At 54.0% G+C, this 17,979-nt stretch overlaps 1 protein-coding gene across 1 annotated transcript in view; it reads left to right on the top strand.

Annotated features, from left to right (window-relative positions):
• stk36 (serine/threonine kinase 36 (fused homolog, Drosophila)) overlaps nucleotides 1–17,979 on the top strand; it is a 232,024-nt gene that overhangs the window by 75,430 nt on the left and 138,615 nt on the right. The window contains exons 5-7 of the mRNA XM_072485425.1: nucleotides 970–1,219; nucleotides 3,384–3,477; nucleotides 4,333–4,502. Of these exons, the coding sequence (XP_072341526.1) occupies nucleotides 970–1,219; nucleotides 3,384–3,477; nucleotides 4,333–4,502 (514 nt within the window). The remainder of the gene's footprint in view (nucleotides 1–969; nucleotides 1,220–3,383; nucleotides 3,478–4,332; nucleotides 4,503–17,979) is intronic.

Genomic DNA, 17,979 nt, shown 5'->3' with positions numbered 1-17,979 from the left:
GTGAGACACGGGGAGGTGTAGGTACGGGACTGAGACACGGGGAGGTGTCGGTACGGGACTGTGAGACACTGGGAGGTGCAGGTAAGGGGCTGCGAGACAGGGGGAGGTGTAGGTACGGGACTGTGAGACACGGGGAGGTGTAGGTACGGGACTGTGAGACACGGGGAGGTGTAGGTACGGGACTGTGAGACACTGGGAGCTGTAGGTACGGGTCTGTGAGACTCTGGGAGGTGTAGGTACGGGACTGTGAGACACGGGGAGGTGTTGGTACGGGACTGTGTGACCGGGGAGGTGTAGGTACGGGACTGTGAGACACGGGGAGGTGTAGGTACGGGACTGTGAGACTCTGGGAGGTGTAGGTACGGGTCTGTGAGACTCTGGGAGGTGTAGGTACGGGTCTGTGAGACTCTGGGAGGTGTAGGTACGGGTCTTGTAGACACGGGGAGGTGTCGGTACAGGACTGTGAGACACGGGGAGGTGTAGGTACGGGACTGTGAGACACTGGGAGGTGTAGGTACGGGTCTTGTAGACACGGGGAGGTGTAGGTACAGGACTGTGAGACACGGGGAGGTGTAGGTACGGGACTGTGAGACACGGGGAGGTGTAGGTACGGGACTGTGAGACACTGGGAGGTGTAGGTACGGGTCTTGTAGACACGGGGAGGTGTAGGTACGGGACTGAGAGACATGGGGAGGTGTCGGTGCGGGACTGTGAGACACGGTGAGGTGTAGGTACGGGACTGTCAGGCTAAAGCAATTGAGCTTTATGTTGAGCAGTTCGGAGAGAATCACTCTGTTTTCAACTTATGCTGCTCTCCCTCCCACCTTCCCTCTCTCCCCATCCTCTTCCTGACCCCGGCTCCTTCTTCCTGACTCCGCTCCCTCCCCCTGACTCCCGCTCCCTCCTCCTGACCCCGCCCCTGCTCCATCACCCTGATTTCTCACCCCCCGCTCCCTCTCCTGCCCCCAGGTTTGCTCGTGCCATGAGCCTGCAGACACTGGTGCTGACCTCCATTAAGGGCACTCCCCTGTACATGTCACCAGAACTGGTGGAGGAGAAGCCTTATGATCACACGGCCGATCTATGGTCCCTGGGCTGCATCCTGTACGAGCTCTACGTGGGCACTCCCCCGTTCTACACTAACAGCATCTTCCAGCTCGTCAGCATCATCATCAAGGACCCTGTCAAGTGGCCCAAAGGAATCAGCCCTGACTTCAAGGTAGGTGGGAATTGAGGTGCCCTGGTGTCAGAGTGTACATGGGGATGTGGGAGGGGAGTGAATGGGGGGTAGAGTCAGTGATAGGGGAGTGTACATGGGGGTGTGGGGGGGAGTGAATGGGTGGGTAGAGTCAGTGATAGGGGAGTGTACATGGGGGTGTGGGGGGGAGTGAATGGGTGGGTAGAGTCAGTGATAGGGGAGAGTGTACATGGGGGTGTGGGAGGGGAGTGAATGGGGGGTAGAGTCAGTGATAGGGGAGAGTGCACATGGGGGTGTGGGGGGGGAGTGAATGGGGGGTAGAGTCAGTGATAGGGGAGAGTACATGGGGGTGTGGGAGGGGAGTGAATGGGGGGTAGAGTCAGTGATAGGGGAGAGTGTACATGGGGGTGTGGGGGGGGAGTGAATGGGTGGGTAGAGTCAGTGATAGGGGAGAGTGTACATGGGGGTGTGGGAGGGGAGTGAATGGGGGGGAGAGTCAGTGATAGGGGAGAGTGTACATGGGGGTGTGGGAGGGGATTAAATGGGGGTAGAGTCAGTGATAGGGGAGAGTGTACATGGGGGTGTGGGAGGGGAGTGAATGGGGGGTAGAGTCAGTGATATGGGGGTGTGGGGGGGGGGAGTGAATGGGGAGTAGAGTCAGTGATAGGGGAGAGTGTACATGGGGGTGTGGGAGGGGAGTGAATGGGGGGTAGAGTCAGTGATATGGGGGTGTGGGGGGGGGAGTGAATGGGGGTAGAGTCAGTGATAGGGGAGAGTGTACATGGGGGTGTGGGAGGCGAGTGAATGGGGGGTAGAGTCAGTGATAGGGGAGAGTGTACATGGGGGTGTGGGAGGGGAGTGAATAGGGGGTAGAGTCAGTGATAGGGGAGAGTGTACATGGGGGTGTGGGAGGGGAGTGAATGGGGGGTAGAGTCAGTGATAGGGGAGAGTGTACATGGGGGTGTGGGAGGGGAGTGAATGGGGTGTAGAGTCAGTGATATGGGGGTGTGGGGGGGGGCGAGTGAATGGGGGGTAGAGTTAGTGATGGGGAGAGTGTACATGGGGGTGTGGGAGGGGAGTGAATGGGGGGTAGAGTCAGTGATATGGGGGTGTGGGGGGGGAGTGAATGGGGGTAGAGTCAGTGATAGGGGAGAGTGTACATGGGGGTGTGGGAGGGGAGTGAATGGGGGGGTAGAGTCCGTCTCATTGAACAGCAGAGTGGGCTTGAAAGGCTGAATGGCCGACTCCTGCTGCTGTAGGAAGTGTCGCACTGTTGGAGAATCAGTCTCGCACTGTCAGAGGGTCAGTACTGAGGGAACGCCGCTCTGTCAGAGGGTCAGTACTGAGGGAGCGCCGCACTGTCAGAGGGTCAGTACTGGGGGAGCGCCGCAATGTCAGAGGGTCAATACTGAGGGAGTGCTGCACTGTCAGAGGGTCAGTACTGAGGGAGCGCCACACTGTCAGAGGGTCAGTACTGAGGGAGCGCCACACTGTCAGAGCGTCAGTACTGAGGGAGCGCCGCACTGTCAGGGGGTCAGTACTGAGGGAGTGCCGCACTGTCAGAGGGTCAGTACTGAGGGAGTGCCGTACTGTCGGAGGGTCAGTACTGAGGGAGCGCCGCACTGTCGGAGGATCAGTACTGAGGGAGCTCCTCACTGTCAGAGGGTCAGTACTGAGGGAGTGCCGCACTGTCAGAAGGTCAGTACTGTGAGAGTGCCGCACTGTCAAAGGGTCAGTACTGTGGGAGTGCCGCACTGTCGGAGGATCAGTACTGAGGGAGCTCCGCACTGTCAGAGGGTCAGTACTGAGGGAGTGCCGCACTGTCAGAGGGTCAGTACTGAGGGAGTGCCGCACTGTCAGAGGGTCAGTGCTGAGGGAGTGCCGCACTGTCGGAGGGTCAGTACTGAGGGAGTGCCGCAGTGTCAGGGGGTCAGTACTGAAGAAGTGCCGCACTGTCAGAGGCTCAGTGCTGAGAGAGCTCCGCACTGTCAGAGGGTCAGTACTGAGGGAGCGCCGCATTGGTCATTCTGATGGGTCTGTTTGTGGGATCTTGCTGTGCTGCACTTCCTACGTGGCAACAGTGACCACACTTCAAAAAGAACTTCTCTGGCTACAAAGAATTTGGGTCTAGCTGAGGTGGTGAGAGGAGCTGAGAAACTAAATAGTGTCTGTGTGTCTCTGTTAGTGTTTCCTCCAGGGACTGTTGACCAAGGATCCCCGGCGGAGATTGTCATGGCCAGCACTGCTCTACCACCCCTTCGTCGCTGACCACGTCGTCAGTACGTATAGACACATACCCGAGGGGGGATGGGGCGGAGGGGGCATTTATAGCGGAGGGGGAATGGGGCGGGGGGGGGAATGGGGCGGGGGGGGGGAATGGGGGGTGGGGGGGGAGGAGAATGGGGCGGAGGGGGGGAGAATGGGGCGGAGGGGGGGAGAATGGGGCGGAGGGGGGGAGAATGGGGCGGAGGGGGGGAGAATGGGGCGGAGGGGGGGAGAATGGGGCGGAGGGGGGGAGAATGGGGCGGAGGGGGGGAGAATGGGGCGGAGGGGGGGGGGGAATGGGGCGGAGGGGGGGGGGGAATGGGGCGGAGGGGGGGGGGAATGGGGCGGAGGGGGGGGGGAATGGGGCGGAGGGGGGGGAATGGGGCGGAGGGGGGGGAATGGGGCGGAGGGGGGGGATGGGGCGGAGGGGGGGGAAATGGGGCGGAGGGGGGGGAATGGGGCGGAGGGGGGGGGAATGGGGTGGACGGCCGAAGCGGGAGAGGGAGAATGGGGGAGGCGGGGAGAGGGAAAATGGGGAATGGTGGTTGTCGGGGATCTGCTAGGGAATTGGGCCTTCGGGATGTGGTGGAATTCGGGGAACATGAGGGATTTAGTGGTCTATTGGGGGCCCGATGGATGACCGGGGAACCGTGGGGAATCGGGTGGGGAACGGCAGGGAATCGGAAGAAAAGCGGGAGATCGGGTTGGGAATCGGAGGAAAGGTGGGGGATCGGGTTGGGAAAGCCGGGGGATCGGGTTGGGAAAGGTGGGGGATCGGCGGACCACAGGGAATCTGGTGAGCTAATGATGGAGTGATTAGGTCTGTCTCAGCCTGTGACGATAACCCCTCTGGTGTTTCCGTTCCACAGTTATGGACGACACTCGGGACTGTGTGGTCGAGAAGCCGTTCACCATTCAGAGCAGTCCCGAGACGCAGGCGCTGAAGGAGCAGCAAGCGCGAGCTCTGGCACCCAAATCAGGACAGTCCAAGATCTTGAGGAAGGCCCGGGAGAAGATGCTGGAGGAATCGAAGAGGAAGGTGAGATCTAGAGCCAGAGACGTCGACACACCGATAAACCAGGGCCAGAGACGTCGACACACCGATAAACCAGGGCCAGAGACGTCGACACACCGATAAACCAGGGCCAGAGACGTCTAGACACACCGATAAACCAGAGCCAGAGACGTCTAGACACACCGATAAACCAGAGCCAGTGACGTTGACACACCGATAAACCAGGGCCACAGACGTCGACACACCGATAAACCAGGGCCAGAGACGTCGACACACCGATAAACCAGGGCCAGAGACGTCTAGACACACCGATAAACCAGAGCCAGAGACGTCTAGACACACCGATAAACCAGAGCCAGAGACGTCTAGACACACCGATAAACCAGAGCCAGAGATGTCGACACACAGATAAACCAGAGCCAGAGACGTCTAGACACACCGATAAACCAGAGCCAGAGACGTCTAGACACACCGATAAACCAGAGCCAGAGATGTCGACACACAGATAAACCAGAGCCAGTGACGTTGACACACAGATAAACCAGGGCCATAGACGTCTAGACACACCGATAAACCAGGGCCAGAGACGTCTAGACACAGCGATAAACCAGAGCCAGAGACGTCTAGACACACCGATAAACCAGAGCCAGAGATGTCGACACACAGATAAACCAGGGCCAGAGACGTCGACACACCGATTAAACCAGGGCCAGAGACGTCTAGACACAGCGATAAACCAGAGCCAGAGACGTCTAGACACACCGATAAACCAGAGCCAGAGATGTCGACACACAGATAAACCAGGGCCAGAGACGTCTAGACACACGGATTAAACCAGGGCCAGAGACGTCTAGACACAGCGATAAACCAGAGCCAGAGACGTCTAGACACACCGATAAACCAGGGCCAGAGACGTCTAGACACACCGATAAACCAGAGCCAGTGACGTTGACACACCGATAAACCAGAGCCATAGACATCTAGACACACCGATAAACCAGAGCCAGAGACGTCTAGACACACCGATAAACCAGGGCCAGAGACGTCTAGACACACCGATAAACCAGAGCCAGAGACGTCTAGACACACCGATAAACCAGAGCCAGTGACGTTGACACACCGATAAACCAGAGCCAGAGACGTCTAGACACACAGATAAACCAGAGCCAGTGACGTCGACACACAGATAAACCAGAGCCAGAGACGTCTAGACACACTGATAAACCAGGGCCAGAGACGTCTAGACACACCGATAAACCAGGGCCAGAGACGTCTAGACACACCGATAAACCAGAGCCAGTGACGTTGACACACCGATAAACCAGAGCCATAGACATCTAGACACACCGATAAACCAGGGCCAGAGACGTCTAGACACACCAATAAACCAGGGCCAGAGACGTCTAGACACACAGATAAACCAGGGCCAGAGACGTCTAGACACACAGATAAACTAGGGCCAGAGACGTCTAGACACACAGATAAACCAGGGCCAGAGACGTCTAGACACACCGATAAACCAGGGCCAGAGACGTTGACACACCGATAAACCAGGGCCAGAGACGTCTAGACACACCGATAAACCAGAGCCATAGACATCTAGACACACCGATAAACCAGGGCCATAGACGTCTAGACACACCGATAAACCAGGGCCAGTGACGTTGACACACCGATAAACCAGAGCCAGAGATGTCTAGACACACCGATAAACCAGAGCCAGAGACGTCTAGACACACCGATAAACCAGAGCCAGTGACGTTGACACACCGATAAACCAGAGCCAGAGACGTCTAGACACACAGATAAACCAGAGCCAGTGACGTCGACACACCGATAAACCAGAGCTAGAGAAGTCTAGAGACACCGATAAACCAGGGCCAGAGACGTCTAGACACACCGATAAACCAGAGACGTCTAGACACACAGATAAACGAGGGCCAGAGACGTCTAGACACACCGATAAACCAGAGCCAGAGACGTCTACCAGAGCCAGAGACGTCTAGACACACCGATAAACCAGGGCCATAGACGTCTAGACACACCGATAAACCAGAGCCAGAGACGTCTAGACACACAGATAAACCAGGGCCAGAGACGTCTAGACACACCGATAAACCAGGGTCAGAGACGTCTAGACACACCGATAAACCAGGGCCATAGACGTCTAGACACACCGATAAACCAGGGCCATAGACGTCTGGACACACGGATAAACCAGAGCCAGAGACGTCGACACACAGATAAACAGGGCCATAGACGTCTAGACACACAGATAAACCAGGGCCATAGACGTCTAGACACACCGATAAACCAGGGCCAGAGACGTCTAGACACACCGATAAACCAGGGCCAGAGACGTCTAGACACACAGATAAACCAGGGCCAGAGACGTCTAGACACACCGATAAACCAGAGCCAGATACGTCTAGACACACCGATAAACCAGGGCCATAGACGTCTAGACACACCGATAAACCAGGGCCATAGACGTCTAGACACACCGATAAACCAGGGCCAGAGACGTCGACACACAGATAAACCAGGGCCATAGACGTCTAGACACACAGATAAACCAGAGCCAGAGACGTCGACACACAGATAAACCAGGGCCATAGACGTCTAGACACACCGATAAACCAGGGCCATAGACGTCTAGACACACCGATAAACCAGGGCCAGAGACGTCTAGACAAACAGATAAACCAGGGCCAGTGACGTCTAGACACACCGATAAACCAGAGCCAGAGACGTCTAGACACACCGATAAACCAGAGCCAGAGACGTCGACACACAGATAAACCAGGGCCATAGACGTCTAGACACACAGATAAACCAGAGCCAGAGACGTCGACACACAGATAAACCAGGGCCATAGACGTCTAGACACACAGATAAACCAGGGCCATAGACGTCTAGACACACCGATAAACCAGGGCCAGAGACGTCTAGACACACCAATAAACCAGGGCCAGAGACGTCTAGACACACAGATAAACCAGGGCCAGAGACGTCTAGACACACAGATAAACTAGGGCCAGAGACGTCTAGACACACAGATAAACCAGGGCCAGAGACGTCTAGACACACCGATAAACCAGGGCCAGAGACGTCTAGACACACCGATAAACCAGAGCCAGAGACGTCTAGACACACCGATAAACCAGAGACGTCGACACACAGATAAACCAGGGCCATAGACGTCTAGACACACCGATAAACCAGGGCCAGAGACGTCTAGACACACCGATAAACCAGAGCCAGAGACGTCGACACACAGATAAACCAGGGCCATAGACGTCTAGACACACAGATAAACCAGGGCCAGAGACGTCTAGACACGACGTCTAGACACACCGATAAACCAGGGCCAGAGACGTCGACACACAGATAAACCAGGGCCAGAGACGTCTAGACACACAGATAAACCAGGGCCAGAGACGTCTAGACACACAGATAAACCAGGGCCAGAGACGTCTAGACACACCGATAAACCAGGGCCAGAGACGCGACACACAGATAAACCAGGGCCAGAGACGTCTAGACTCACCGATAAACCAGGGCCAGAGACGTCTAGACACACAGATAAACCAGGGCCAGAGACGTCTAGACACACCGATAAACCAGGGCCAGAGACGTCTAGACACACCGATAAACCAGGGCCATAGACGTCTAGACACACAGATAAACCAGGGCCAGAGACGTCTAGACTCACCGATAAACCAGGGCCAGAGACGTCTAGACACACCGATAAACCAGAGCCATAGACATCGACACACAGATAAACCAGGGCCATAGACGTCTAGACACACCGATAAACCAGGGCCATCGATGTCTAGACACACCGATAAACCAGAGCCAGAGATGTCGACACACCGATAAACCAGAGCCAGAGACGTCTAGACACACCGATAAACCAGAGCCAGTGACGTTGACACACAGATAAACCAGGGCCATAGACGTCTAGACACACCGATAAACCAGGGCCAGAGACGTCTAGACACAGCGATGAGCCAGAGACGTCTAGACACACCGATAAACCAGAGCCAGTGACGTTGACACACCGATAAACCAGAGCCAGAGACGTCTAGACACACCGATAAACCAGGGCCAGAGACGTCTAGACACACCGATAAACCAGAGCCATAGACATCTAGACACACCGATAAACCAGGGCCATAGACGTCTAGACACACAGATAAACCAGAGCCAGAGACGTTGACACACCGATAAACCAGGGCCATAGACGTCTAGACACACCGATAAACCAGAGCCAGTGACGTTGACACACCGATAAACCAGAGCCAGAGACGTCGACACACCGATAAACCAGAGCCATAGACATCTAGACACACAGATAAACCAGAGCCATAGACGTCTAGACACACCGATAAACCAGAGCCAGTGACGTTGACACACCGATAAACCAGAGCCAGAGACGTCTCGACACACCGATAAACCAGAGCCAGTGACGTTGACACACCGATAAACCAGAGCCAGAGATGTCTAGACACACCGATAAACCAGAGCCAGAGACGTCTAGACACACCGATAAACCAGAGCCAGAGATGTCTAGACACACCGATAAACCAGAGCCAGAGACGTCTAGACACACCGATAAACCAGAGCCAGTGACGTTGACACACCGATAAACCAGAGCCAGAGACGTCTAGACACACAGATAAACCAGAGCCAGTGACGTCGACACACCGATAAACCAGAGCCATAGACATCTAGACACACCGATAAACCAGAGCCAGTGACGTTGACACACCGATAAACCAGGGCCAGAGACGTCTAGACACACCGATAAACCAGAGCCATAGACGTCAACACACAGATAAACCAGGGCCAAGGACGTCTAGACACACCGATAAACCAGGGCCATAGACATCTAGACACACCGATAAACCAGAGCCAGAGACGTCGACACACAGATAAACCAGGGCCAGAGACGTCTAGACACACCGATAAACCAGAGCCAGTGACGTTGACACACCGATAAACCAGGGCCAGAGACGTTGACACACCGATAAACCAGGGCCAGAGACGTCTAGACACACCGATAAACCAGAGCCATAGACATCTAGACACACCGATAAACCAGGGCCATAGACGTCTAGACACACCGATAAACCAGGGCCAGTGACGTTGACACACCGATAAACCAGAGCCAGAGACGTCTAGACACACAGATAAACCAGAGCCAGAGACGTCTAGACACACCGATAAACCAGAGCCAGAGATGTCTAGACACACCGATAAACCAGAGCCAGAGATGTCTAGACACACCGATAATCCAGAGCCAGAGACGTCTAGACACACCGATAAACCAGAGCCAGAGATGTCTAGACACACCGATAAACCAGAGCCAGAGACGTCTAGACACACCGATAAACCAGAGCCAGTGACGTTGACACACCGATAAACCAGAGCCAGAGACGTCTAGACACACAGATAAACCAGAGCCAGTGACGTCGACACACCGATAAACCAGAGCTAGAGAAGTCTAGAGACACCGATAAACCAGGGCCAGAGACGTCTAGACACACCGATAAACCAGAGACGTCTAGACACACAGATAAACGAGGGCCAGAGACGTCTAGACACACCGATAAACCAGAGCCAGAGACGTCTAGACACACCGATAAACCAGGGCCATAGACGTCTAGACACACCGATAAACCAGAGCCAGAGACGTCTAGACACACAGATAAACCAGGGCCAGAGACGTCTAGACACACCGATAAACCAGGGTCAGAGACGTCTAGACACACCGATAAACCAGGGCCATAGACGTCTAGACACACCGATAAACCAGGGCCATAGACGTCTGGACACACGGATAAACCAGAGCCAGAGACGTCGACACACAGATAAACAGGGCCATAGACGTCTAGACACACAGATAAACCAGGGCCATAGACGTCTAGACACACCGATAAACCAGGGCCAGAGACGTCTAGACACACCGATAAACCAGGGCCAGAGACGTCTAGACACACAGATAAACCAGGGCCAGAGAAGTCTAGACACACCGATAAACCAGAGCCAGATACGTCTAGACACACCGATAAACCAGGGCCATAGACGTCTAGACACACCGATAAACCAGGGCCATAGACGTCTAGACACACCGATAAACCAGGGCCAGAGACGTCGACACACAGATAAACCAGGGCCATAGACGTCTAGACACACAGATAAACCAGAGCCAGAGACGTCGACACACAGATAAACCAGGGCCATAGACGTCTAGACACACCGATAAACCAGGGCCATAGACGTCTAGACACACCGATAAACCAGGGCCAGAGACGTCTAGACAAACAGATAAACCAGGGCCAGTGACGTCTAGACACACCGATAAACCAGAGCCAGAGACGTCTAGACACACCGATAAACCAGAGCCAGAGACGTCGACACACAGATAAACCAGGGCCATAGACGTCTAGACACACAGATAAACCAGAGCCAGAGACGTCGACACACAGATAAACCAGGGCCATAGACGTCTAGACACACAGATAAACCAGGGCCATAGACGTCTAGACACACCGATAAACCAGGGCCAGAGACGTCTAGACACACCAATAAACCAGGGCCAGAGACGTCTAGACACACAGATAAACCAGGGCCAGAGACGTCTAGACACACAGATAAACTAGGGCCAGAGACGTCTAGACACACAGATAAACCAGGGCCAGAGACGTCTAGACACACCGATAAACCAGGGCCAGAGACGTCTAGACACACCGATAAACCAGAGCCAGAGACGTCTAGACACACCGATAAACCAGAGACGTCGACACACAGATAAACCAGGGCCATAGACGTCTAGACACACCGATAAACCAGGGCCAGAGACGTCTAGACACACCGATAAACCAGAGCCAGAGACGTCGACACACAGATAAACCAGGGTCATAGACGTCTAGACACACAGATAAACCAGGGCCAGAGACGTCTAGACACACCGATAAACCAGGGCCATAGACGTCTAGACACACCGATAAACCAGGGCCAGAGACGTCGACACACAGATAAACCAGGGCCAGAGACGTCTAGACACACAGATAAACCAGGGCCAGAGACGTCTAGACACACAGATAAACCAGGGCCAGAGACGTCTAGACACACCGATAAACCAGGGCCAGAGACGCGACACACAGATAAACCAGGGCCAGAGACGTCTAGACTCACCGATAAACCAGGGCCAGAGACGTCTAGACACACAGATAAACCAGGGCCAGAGACGTCTAGACACACCGATAAACCAGGGCCAGAGACGTCTAGACACACCGATAAACCAGGGCCATAGACGTCTAGACACACAGATAAACCAGGGCCAGAGACGTCTAGACTCACCGATAAACCAGGGCCAGAGACGTCTAGACACACCGATAAACCAGGGCCAGTGACGTTGACACACCGATAAACCAGAGCCAGAGACGTCTAGACACACAGATAAACCAGAGCCAGAGACGTCAAGACACACCGATAAACCAGAGCCAGAGATGTCTAGACACACCGATAAACCAGAGCCAGAGATGTCTAGACACACCGATAATCCAGAGCCAGAGACGTCTAGACACACCGATAAACCAGAGCCAGAGATGTCTAGACACACCGATAAACCAGAGCCAGAGACGTCTAGACACACCGATAAACCAGAGCCAGTGACGTTGACACACCGATAAACCAGAGCCAGAGACGTCTAGACACACAGATAAACCAGAGCCAGTGACGTCGACACACCGATAAACCAGAGCTAGAGAAGTCTAGAGACACCGATAAACCAGGGCCAGAGACGTCTAGACTCACCGATAAACCAGAGACGTCTAGACACACAGATAAACGAGGGCCAGAGACGTCTAGACACACCGATAAACCAGAGCCAGAGACGTCTAGACACACCGATAAACCAGGGCCATAGACGTCTAGACACACCGATAAACCAGAGCCAGAGACGTCTAGACACACAGATAAACCAGGGCCAGAGACGTCTAGACACACCGATAAACCAGGGTCAGAGACGTCTAGACACACCGATAAACCAGGGCCATAGACGTCTAGACACACCGATAAACCAGGGCCATAGACGTCTGGACACACGGATAAACCAGAGACGTCGACACACAGATAAACAGGGCCATAGACGTCTAGACACACAGATAAACCAGGGCCATAGACGTCTAGACACACCGATAAACCAGGGCCAGAGACGTCTAGACACACCGATAAACCAGGGCCAGAGACGTCTAGACACACAGATAAACCAGGGCCAGAGACGTCTAGACACACCGATAAACCAGAGCCAGATACGTCTAGACACACCGATAAACCAGGGCCATAGACGTCTAGACACACCGATAAACCAGGGCCATAGACGTCTAGACACACCGATAAACCAGGGCCAGAGACGTCGACACACAGATAAACCAGGGCCATAGACGTCTAGACACACAGATAAACCAGAGCCAGAGACGTCGACACACAGATAAACCAGGGCCATAGACGTCTAGACACACCGATAAACCAGGGCCATAGACGTCTAGACACACCGATAAACCAGGGCCAGAGACGTCTAGACAAACAGATAAACCAGGGCCAGTGACGTCTAGACACACCGATAAACCAGAGCCAGAGACGTCTAGACACACCGATAAACCAGAGCCAGAGACGTCGACACACATAAACCAGGGCCATAGACGTCTAGACACACAGATAAACCAGAGCCAGAGACGTCGACACACAGATAAACCAGGGCCATAGACGTCTAGACACACAGATAAACCAGGGCCATAGACGTCTAGACACACCGATAAACCAGGGCCAGAGACGTCTAGACACACCAATAAACCAGGGCCAGAGACGTCTAGACACACAGATAAACCAGGGCCAGAGACGTCTAGACACACAGATAAACTAGGGCCAGAGACGTCTAGACACACAGATAAACCAGGGCCAGAGACGTCTAGACACACCGATAAACCAGGGCCAGAGACGTCTAGACACACCGATAAACCAGAGCCAGAGACGTCTAGACACACCGATAAACCAGAGACGTCGACACACAGATAAACCAGGGCCATAGACGTCTAGACACACCGATAAACCAGGGTCAGAGACGTCTAGACACACCGATAAACCAGAGCCAGAGACGTCGACACACAGATAAACCAGGGCCATAGACGTCTAGACACACAGATAAACCAGGGCCAGAGACGTCTAGACACACCGATAAACCAGGGCCATAGACGTCTAGACACACCGATAAACCAGGGCCAGAGACGTCGACACACAGATAAACCAGGGCCAGAGACGTCTAGACACACAGATAAACCAGGGCCAGAGACGTCTAGACACACAGATAAACCAGGGCCAGAGACGTCTAGACACACCGATAAACCAGGGCCAGAGACGCGACACACAGATAAACCAGGGCCAGAGACGTCTAGACACATCGATAAACCAGGGCCAGAGACGTCGACACACAGATAAACCAGGGTCAGAGACGTCTAGACACACCGATAAACCAGGGCCAGAGACGTCTAGACACACATAACCAGAGCCATAGACGTCTAGACACACCGATAAACCAGAGCCATAGATGTCTAGACACACCGATAAACCAGAGCCATAGACGTCTAGACACACCGATAAACCAGAGCCAGAGACGTCTAGACACACATAACCAGAGCCATAGACGTCTAGACACACCGATAAACCAGAGCCATAGATGTCTAGACACACCGATAAACCAGAGCCATAGACGTCTAGACACACCGATAAACCAGAGCCAGAGACGTCTAGACACACATAACCAGAGCCATAGACGTCTAGACACACCGATAAACCAGAGCCTTAGGCTCTTTCTGTCTCTGTCTCAATCTCTGTCACCCCACTCTCTCTCTCTCTCTGTCTCGATCTCTGCCGCCCCATTCTCTCTCTCGGTCTCGATCTCTGCCGCCCCATTCTCTCTCTCGGTCTCGATCTCTGCCGCCCCATCCTCTCTCTCTCTGTCTTGATCTCTGCCGTCCCATTCTCTCTCTCTCTGTCGCTCCATTCTCTCTCTCTCTGTCGCCCCACTTTCTCTCTCTCTCTCCCTCTCTCACAATCTCTGCCACCCCACTCTCACAGTCTCTCTCCGTTTCAATCTCTGCGGCCCCACTTTCTCTCTCTCTTTCTCTCCCTCTCTTTCTCTCCCTCTCTTTCTCTCTCTCTCTTTCTCTCTCTCTCTCTTTCTCTCTCTCTCTCTTTGTCTCTCTTTCTCACTCTCTTTCTCACTCTCTCTCTTTCTCTCTTTTTCTCTCTCTTTTTCTCTCTCTCTCTCTCTTTGTCTCAATCACTGCTACCCCACTCTGTCTCAATCTGTGCCGCCCCACTCCCTTTCTCTGTCTCAATCTCTGCCACCCCACTCTCACTCCCTCCCTCTGTCTCAATCTCTGCCATCCCACTCTCTCTCTCTCTCTCTCTCTGTCTCAATCTCTGCCACCCCACTCTCACTCTCTCTCTCTGTCTCTCTCTCTCTCTCTGTCTCAATCTCTGCCACCCCACTCTCACTCTGACTCTCTCTCTCTTTGTGACTTAATCTCTGCCACCCCACTCACATTCTCTCTCTCTCTCTGTCTCAATCTCTGCCACCCCACTCTCACTCTCTCTCTCTCTCTCTGTCTCAATCTCTGCCACCGTACTCTCACTCTCTCTTTCTCAATCTGCCACCCCACTCTCATTCTCTCTCTCTCTGTCTCAATCTCTGCCACCCCACTCTCACTCTCTCTCTGTCTCAATCTTTGCCACCCCACTCTCTCTCTCTCTCTGTATTAATCTCTGCCACCCCACTCTCTCTCTCTCTCTCTCTCTCTCCCTCTCTCTGTCTCAATCTCTGCCACCCCACTCTCACTCTCTCTCTCTCTCTCTCTCTCTCTGTCTCAATCTCTGCCACCCCACTCTCACTCTCTCTCTGTCTCAATCTCTGCCACCCCACTCTCACTCTCTCTCTCTCTGTCTTAATCTCTGCCACCCCACTCTCACTCTCTCTCTGTCGCAATCTCTGCCATCCCACTCTCTCTCTCTCTCTCTCTCTCTCTCTGTCTCAATCTCTGCCACCCCACTCTCACTCTCTCTCTCTCTCTCTCTCTCTCTCTCTCTCTGTCAATCTCTGCCACCCCACTCTCACTCTCTCTCTCTGTCGCAATCTCTGCCATCCCACTCTCACTCTCTCTCTCTCTGTGTCTCAATCTCTGCCACCCCACTCTCACCCTCTCTCTCTCTCTCTCTCTCTGTCAATCTCTGCCACCCCACTCCTCACTCTCTCTCTGTCTCAATCTCTGCTACCCCACTCTCTCTCTCTCTCTCTCAATCTCTGCCACCCCACTCTCACTCTCTCTCTCTGTCTCAATCTCTGCCACCCCACTCTCTCTCTCTCTATCTCAATCTCTGCCACCCCACTCTCACTCTCTCTCTGTCTCAATCTCTGCCATCCCACTCTCTCTTTGTCCCTCTGTCTCAATCTCTGCCACCCCACTCTCACACTCTCTCTCTCTCTCTCTGTCTCAATCTCTGCCACCCCACTCTCACTCTCTCTCTCTGTCTCAATCTCTGCCACCCCACTCTCACTCTCTCTGTCTCAATCTCTGCCACCCCACTCTCACTCTCTCTCTCTGTCTCAATCTCTGCCACCCCACTCTCACTCTCTCCCTCTGTCTCAATCTCTGCCATCCCACTCTCACTCTCTCTCTCTCTCTGTCTCAATCTCTGCCACCCCACTCTCACTGTCTCTCTCTCTCTCTCTCTCTCTCTGCCTCAATCTCTGCCACCCCACTCTCACTCTCTCTCTCTCTCTCTCTTTGTGTCTCAATCTCTGCCACCCCACTCTCACTCTCTCTCTGTCTCTCTCTGTCTCACTCTCTGCCACCCCACTCTCACTCTCTCTCTCTCTCTCTATTTGTGGCTCAATCTCTGCCACCCTACTCTCTCTCTGTCTCTCTCTCTCTCTCTCTCTCTCTGTCCCTCTGTCTCTCTCTCTCTCTCTCTCTCTGTCTCACTCTCTGCCACCCCACTCCCACTCTCTCTATTTGTGGCTCAATCTCTGCCACCCCACTCTCACTCGCTCTCTCTCTCTTAATATCTGCCACCCCACTCTCACTCTCTCTCTCTCTGTCTCAATCTCTGCCACCCCACTCTCACTCTCTCTCTCTCTGTCTCAATCTCTGCCACCCCACTCTCACTCTCTCTGTCTCAATCTCTGCCGCCCCACTCTCACTCTCTCTCTCTGTCTCAATCTCGGCCATCCCACTCTCTCTCTCTCTCTCTCTCTCTCTCTCTCTCTCTCTCTCTGTGTCTCAATCTCTGCCACCCCACTCTCACTCTCTCTCTGTCTCAATCTCGGCCATCCCACTCTCTCTCTCTCTCTCTCTCTCTCTCTGTCTCAATCTCTGCCACCCCACTCTCACTCTCTCTCTCTCTCTCTCTCTCTCTGTCTCAATCTCTGCCACCCCACTCTCACACTCTCTCTCTCTCTCTGTCTCAATCTCTGCCACCCCACTCTCTCTCACTCTCTCTCTCTCTCTCTCTCTCTCTCTCTGTCAATCTCTGCCACCCCACTCTCACTCTCTCTCTCTGTCGCAATCTCTGCCATCCCACTCTCACTCTCTCTCTCTCTGTGTCTCAATCTCTGCCACCCCACTCTCACCCTCTCTCTCTCTCTCTCTCTCTCTCTGTCAATCTCTGCCACCCCACTCCTCACTCTCTCTCTGTCTCAATCTCTGCTACCCCACTCTCTCTCTCTCTCTCTCTCTCAATCTCTGCCACCCCACTCTCTCTCTCTCTCTCTCTCTCTGTCTCAATCTCTGCCACCCCACTCTCTCTCTCTCTATCTCAATCTCTGCCACCCCACTCTCACTCTCTCTCTGTCTCAATCTCTGCCATCCCACTCTCTCTTTGTCCCTCTGTCTCAATCTCTGCCACCCCACTCTCACACTCTCTCTCTCTCTCTCTCTGTCTCAATCTCTGCCACCCCACTCTCACTCTCTCTCTCTGTCTCAATCTCTGCCACCCCACTCTCACTCTCTCCCTCTGTCTCAATCTCTGCCACCCCACTCTCACTCTCTCTCTCTCTCTCTCTCTCTGTCTCAATCTCTGCCACCCCACTCTCACTCTCTCTCTCTCTCTCTCTCTTTGTGTCTCAATCTCTGCCACCCCACTCTCACTCTCTCTCTGTCTCTCTCTGTCTCACTCTCTGCCACCCCACTCTCACTCTCTCTCTCTCTATTTGTGGCTCAATCTCTGCCACCCTACTCTCTCTCTCTCTCTCTCTCTCTCTCTCTCTCTCTCTCTGTCTCTCTCTCTGTCTCTCTCTCTCTGTCTCTCTCTCTCTCTCTCTCTCTCTCTCTGTCTCACTCTCTGCCACCCCACTCCCACTCTCTCTATTTGTGGCTCAATCTCTGCCACCCCACTCTCACTCTCTCTCTCTCTCTTAATATCTGCCACCCCACTC

The sequence above is a fragment of the Scyliorhinus torazame genome, chromosome 19 (assembly GCF_047496885.1).
Source record: "Scyliorhinus torazame isolate Kashiwa2021f chromosome 19, sScyTor2.1, whole genome shotgun sequence".
Classification (NCBI taxonomy): domain Eukaryota; kingdom Metazoa; phylum Chordata; class Chondrichthyes; order Carcharhiniformes; family Scyliorhinidae; genus Scyliorhinus; species Scyliorhinus torazame.
The sequence above is the reverse complement of the archived record's forward strand: the minus strand, read 5'-3'. Positions and strand labels throughout refer to the sequence as shown.